The sequence below is a fragment of the Tachyglossus aculeatus genome, chromosome X1 (genome assembly GCF_015852505.1).
Source record: "Tachyglossus aculeatus isolate mTacAcu1 chromosome X1, mTacAcu1.pri, whole genome shotgun sequence".
In the NCBI taxonomy this organism is placed as follows: domain Eukaryota; kingdom Metazoa; phylum Chordata; class Mammalia; order Monotremata; family Tachyglossidae; genus Tachyglossus; species Tachyglossus aculeatus.
This window is the reverse complement of record NC_052101.1, coordinates 48,850,440-48,856,439: the sequence shown is the minus strand read 5'-3', so window position 1 is coordinate 48,856,439 and position 6,000 is coordinate 48,850,440. Positions and strand designations below refer to the sequence as shown.

General features: G+C 49.7%; 1 protein-coding gene across 1 annotated transcript in view; it reads left to right on the top strand.

Moving 5' to 3' along the window:
• Positions 1 to 824: 824 nt before the first annotated feature.
• PPP2CA (protein phosphatase 2 catalytic subunit alpha) overlaps positions 825 to 6,000 on the top strand; it is a 28,943-nt gene continuing 23,767 nt past the window's right edge. The window contains exon 1 of the mRNA XM_038772115.1: positions 825 to 970. Within this exon, the coding sequence (XP_038628043.1) occupies positions 869 to 970 (102 nt within the window). The 5' untranslated portion in view covers positions 825 to 868. The remainder of the gene's footprint in view (positions 971 to 6,000) is intronic.

The following is a 6,000-nucleotide window of genomic DNA, read 5'->3' as shown; positions in this document are numbered from 1 at the left end:
TTGCCAACTTGTACTTCCCAAGCGCTTAGTTCAGGGCTCTGCACACGGTAAGCGCTCAATAAATATGATTGATTGATTCTATTTATTTTATTTTGTTAGTATGTATTACTGCATTTATTTATTTATTTATTTATTTATTTTACTTGTACATATCAATTCTATTTATTTTGTCAGTATGTTTGGTTTTGTTCTCCGTCCCCCCCGTTTTAGACTGTGAGCCCGCTGTTGGGTAGGGACTGTCTCTATATGTTGCCAACTTGTGCTTCCCAAGCGTTTAGTACAGTGCTCTGCACACGGTAAGCGCTCAATAAATACGACTGATTGATTGACGAGGCCGGCGCTGAGGGAAACCCGGCCGCCCGTGCCCCCCACCGCGGCCACCACGGCGCGCGCATGCGCGTGCGCCCTCCCCGCCGCCCGACCGCGCAGGCCCGCGGCCGCGCCCTCCCGAGCGAGCGAGCAGGGCGCCTGCGCAGTCGGAGGGGCGCCGCCCCGCGCCTGCGCGCAGCCCCTCCCTTCGCCGGCCTGGAGCCCCCCCGCTCCCCGCCCCTCGACGTCCGGGGCTTTGACGTCATCGCGCCGGGCGGCCGCCATTACCGAGGAGCCGACCTCGGGAGCGGGAGAAGCTGCTGCCGCCGGTGTCCGGCCCCTGCGGACCGACAGACGGACAGACGGACAGACAGACAGCGGGAGGGAGGGAGGGAGGGAGGCCCGGCCGCCATCTTTCGACGGGAACGGGGGAGGAACGCCGGCGGCCGCGGCGGGGGGCCAGGGGCCCGGTGGGCGGGTGGAGGCGCCGGAGGAGCCAGAGCCGGTGGGGCCGGGAGCAGGAGGAGCAGGAGGAGGCAGCAGCAGCAGCGGCGCCGCCATGGACGAGAAGGTGTTCACCAAGGAGCTGGACCAGTGGATCGAGCAGTTGAACGAGTGTAAACAGCTCTCCGAGTCCCAAGTCAAGAGCCTCTGTGAGAAGGTGAGAGGCCCGGGCGGCCCCCGGCGGGCTGGGGGAGGGGGGAGGGCCGCGGCGGAGGGGGGACGGACGGGCGGACGGACACACACACACACACACACACACACACGGCTTTGTGTCCGCCCTCTCTCCCTCCGTCGTTGGAGGCCGGGGCCCGCGGGCCGCCTTTTCCCCGGCCTGGCCGTGGGGAGCGGAGCGGAGCGGAGCGGGGCCGGGCGGCGGGCTGGGCCCAGGCCGAGACCGAGGCCGCGGCGGCGCCGGCGCCCCCTGGCGCCCACTCGGGGAGGGGCCGCCGCCGCCGCCGCCGCTGCCGCTGCCTAAAATGGCGCCGCTGGGCCGGCCTGGCCTGGCCTGGCCCGGCCCGGCGGAGAGATGGAGCGGCCCGCCCGCCTGCCTCCCTCCGTCCCTCCGTCCGTCCGTCCGTCCGTCCGTCCGCCCGCCCGCCGGGGGCCAGAGCAGAGGGCGGGCCCGAACCCGGAGCCCCCAAGGCCTGGTCAGGGGGCCGAGAACAGTGCAACGAAGGCGGATTCCTTTGGGGGCGGCGGGAGGAGGGACCCTTACTCTGCCCCCCGCCCCCAAGGCCTGTCTGGAGCCACAGAAGTCTCTCCTCATTCTCACACACACACACACACACACACACACACACACACACACACACACACACACAAACACACAACCCGCCTGGAGCCACAGAAGTGGTCTTCTCCCCCGCATATTCCCCCCCACACCCCTCCCCGAGGCCTACCTGGAACCACAGAGGACACCCACCCACCCTGCTAGAGGCCTGCCAGGAGCCCCAAAAATGCTCTATTTCCCCCCCCCCCCATATTCCCCTACATCCCTCCCCGAGCCACAGAAGACACACACACACACACACACACACACCCTCTCTCCCTTCGAGGCCTTACTGGAGCCCCAGAAGAGACACACACTCACCCCCCCCACCCCCGTCTTTGAGGCCTGCCTGGAGCCCCCGAAGAGACACAACGGTGACACACACCCACAGTCTCCTCCACCCCCCTCTTCGAGGCCTGCATGGAGCCCTAGAAGTGGCCCGGCGGGGCCCTAACCGGTTAAAGCCGGGTCAAGCCCGATGGCAGAAGCAGCTTTCTCAAGTCCCGGGCCACTGGCCCAACCTGCCCCTTTGGAGAAACCCCACGGGCCGATGAATTGGGGGTAGAGTGGTCCAAGTATTCTGGTAGGGGAAAGTCGGGCTTTAGATACAGCGATAACGGTTTCCCCGGGTGGGGGTGATTGCTGTATCTGTAACCCTCGTGCTGGGGAAGATCCGAGGTGGAATGTGAAATTTGTATAGTATGCCTAAAGCACGCAGTTGGTATTCCGTTTCTAAAATGGGAGACTGTGACTTTTTCCTAAGATTACCATCCGAGGCATTTCCATAGTCTGACCATTTATTTTTGTGGGTGCTATGATTGGAAGGCGTACTCACTAGTTATGTATTAGGTGCTTTTTGTCTCCAGAAGTTTCTTGAAACTCTATCTTCAAGGCAGCTCTCACTTTTCAGGTGTTGAACTCGAGAACTTGTAATCATCGTTGAGGGGTATATTTACCATTCTGTCGTGGTGAAATCACATGCAAATGGAAAAACCAGATGGTTGGGTGACCATTTTTGGTGGGGGGGGGAAGCAAAACTAACTGCACTCGGCTTTCTTCTCACGCCTACCACAGTAAATAATCACAACCAACAGATTACGCACTCTAATGGAATGGTTGTCTATAGTGGCATTTTTTGGATCTTTCTTCCATAGCCACAGCTACTGAGCAGCAATTAAATTTGCATCAAACTCTATCATCCTGATTATTTTCAAGTTCTTTTAGACCCGTCTACCCATGAGATTTGAAACACGGAGACTGTAGACGTATATATGTACACAAATGCCTTTGTATATCGTCTCAGTGTATATATATATATATAGATGCATGTCCTTTACTCCAAATCTTGACTCATGGGAATTCTACCTTCCTTTTGGAGGGCAGCTTTGAGTTAGGGGAAAAGGGGTATCTTCCCCCCCCCCCCCCCCGAAAAATCTTCAATATTTGTAATTCTAATAGGAAAGAAGCGCAGTGTAAGGTCTTTGAAAATCTACTACACAGTGGCCTTCATCCTTCTCAATTGGATGTAAGATCTGTTGCAACTGGTGACTTCAGGAACTGAACAACCAAGCTTTAAAATCCAGCAGGGATTGCATTCTGTCAGTGTCCCATCCTGAGTCAAACTCCGAGGATAGACGAGTTATACTGATAGACATCTAAGCCATTTGGATGCAACTCCTGGAAAATCGTGGTATTTATTGGCCCTTAATTTTAGAGAATTGTATAAGGTCTCTGACAACTGACTGTAAGTCTCTTGGTCAAACTATAAGCCCCTTGAAGGCAGGGTACATGTATACAAACTGTATGTACACTCCCAAGTGCTTGAGATTCCTGCACAAAGTGAGAGAGCTTGGTTAAAAACTTGATTTGTTTTTGAGGTTGGGTGAAATAGAAAGATTTTTCAGTTTGCTATGATCTTTTGATTTGAAAATATTCTTGTTTAAAACGGCCAGATCTCTACATTTTTAGGAACTGTGAATGGTAGAGACTGAGTCATGCAATTGAGTTTGAATAAATCTTATTTAGTGTCTCACTGACCTTTTGTAGAAATTTTATATAAGCAAACAGTGGGCTTGAAATAGAACACTAGAGCATCTTTTGAAAGAGGGTATCTTGGGTTAAACAATTGCCCACCTACAAGTCTGGTTTTTTCAAAATTATAGTTACTTTAATAAGATTTCTCTGAAGGTTCAAGTTGGAGAATACCATCTTTATTTTACATCATCATCAATCGTATTGAGCGCTTACTGTGTGCAGAGCACTGTACTAAGCGCTTGGGAAGTACAAGCTGGCAACCTAGTCCCTACCCAACAGTGGGCTCACAGTCTAAAAGAATGGTTACAGACGAGTAAACTGAATTAGCAGGGAGTTTTGCCTCTGATCACAGGGCTAGTATAGTAACGTGGCTCCATCTCATAATGTCCATTGTACCTTGGTGCCTTCTATTAATTCACATCATTAATAGGTGTGTGAGAGAAGGTTGTGGGGTTTTGGGTTTGGGTGGGTTTTTTTTGTTTTTTAAATCCTTATCCCCAGCACCGACAGGTGTGGCATATAATTCTTGAAATGTAGATAGCATTTCTTGAGCACTTAAATTCCCAATTTATGTAATCAGCCTTAATTGCTGGAATTGTCCATATGGAGGAGTGTTACCCTGGAAATTTTCAGGTGTTTTTTTGTGGTGGGGGGGAGGTATTTTTGTTGAGCAGATTGTAAATTCGATTTTCCTGCTGGGTAAAAATGCCATTCACTGGTCACATTATTAAACTACAAGCTATTGTACTGAATATGATCTTTGTGTGAATAGTGTCTTAAATCGTTTTTTCAAAATAGATGTAACTGGGCTTTTAAAAACTTCCCACCATGAAAGATTGGATTGTGATCGATTACAGGAGTTCCAACTGTCTGTTTTGTTAAAGGGCTAGCAAAAATATTTAAGATTCAATGATTGTTCTGCTAATCCATAATCTGAAGTTGGAGGTGGGTAGGGGGAGGAATGAAGCCTTTAGTATTAGCACCCTGTGAATAATCATTGACAATAATGTCTGTGTGGGAAGCAGAAAATAAATCCCTTAATACCAGTCAGCTTAAACATTAGATTTAAAAATTGCTCAAATCATCAGTGGGCCCATGCAACATTTTTTTAAGGAAAATGATGGTTCTCTTATTCATTTTAACTTTTTGCGACTTTTTTGGCTTTTAACAAAAAATGGTTATCTCATTCAACCCACATATTCAATGTCACCAAATCCTGTCGGTTCAACCTTCACAACATCACTAAAATCCACCCTTTTCATCCAAACTGCTACTATGCTTACCCAAGTATTTATCATGTCCCTCCTCCACTGGTGCACAGCCTCCTCGCTGACCTCCCTGCCTCTCCCCACTCCAGTCCATATTTCACTCTGTAGGAAATACAACTTGATAAATATAACATATAATATGTCCCACATGGGGCTCACAGTTTCAATCCCCATTATTTAGATGAGGTAACTGAGGCACGGAGAAGTTAAGCGACTTGCCCAAGGTCACAGAGCAGACGCTTGGGGGAGCTGGGATTAGAGCCCACGACCTCTACTTCCCAACACCCTCTGTCGTTTGCTTCACCCTTACACTTGGATTTGTCCCCTTTATTCACCTCCACACTCAACCCCACAGCATTCTTACACTAATGTCTGTCTCTCCTTCTAGACTATAAACTCACTGTGGGCAAGGATTGTATCTAAATCTGCTGTACTGTGCTCTCCCAAGCGCTTAGTGCAGTGCTCTTGAGCGTGAATTCCTTTGATATCTGTAATCTTAACGTTCCCCCCTTCTGGACTATAAACTCCTTGTGGGCAGAGAACATCTCTACCACCTTTTTTTTTTTTTAACTCTCCCAAGCACTTAGTAAAGTGCTCTGCACATGGTATGCAATCAACCAGTGCAGTTGTAAGGTCCCGTGAAATTATCCCATGTTGACATTTTGTTAGGATGTTAGGAAAACTTTGAATGTGTTTGAGGGGGTGAGATCATATGGTGGTTTGAGCTTTAAGGTGCTGTTAGCAACCTAGTTGGGCACCAATTTGATTCAATTAATGAGGTATGTCATTTTGGATGAGTTCCTTTTAGATGTGCTTCTTGCTTTTCTACCATATTTGGGAAACCATGTCAATGAATTGTATTGAGTGCTTACTGTATATTGAGCACTGTACCAAGTGCTTGGGAGAATTGTATTGAGTGCTTACTGTATGTAGAGCACTGTACTAAGTGCTTGGGAGAACACGATATGAAACACATTCCCTGCCCACTGTGAGTGTACGGTGACGTGGCCATCTTCTGAATTTTTTTTTTAATTCATCCTGCTTATCCTAATAACTGTCACCTTTATCCTTCCTGAAATTGGAATAAACCATAGTCTTGTCTTATGCCATCGAATC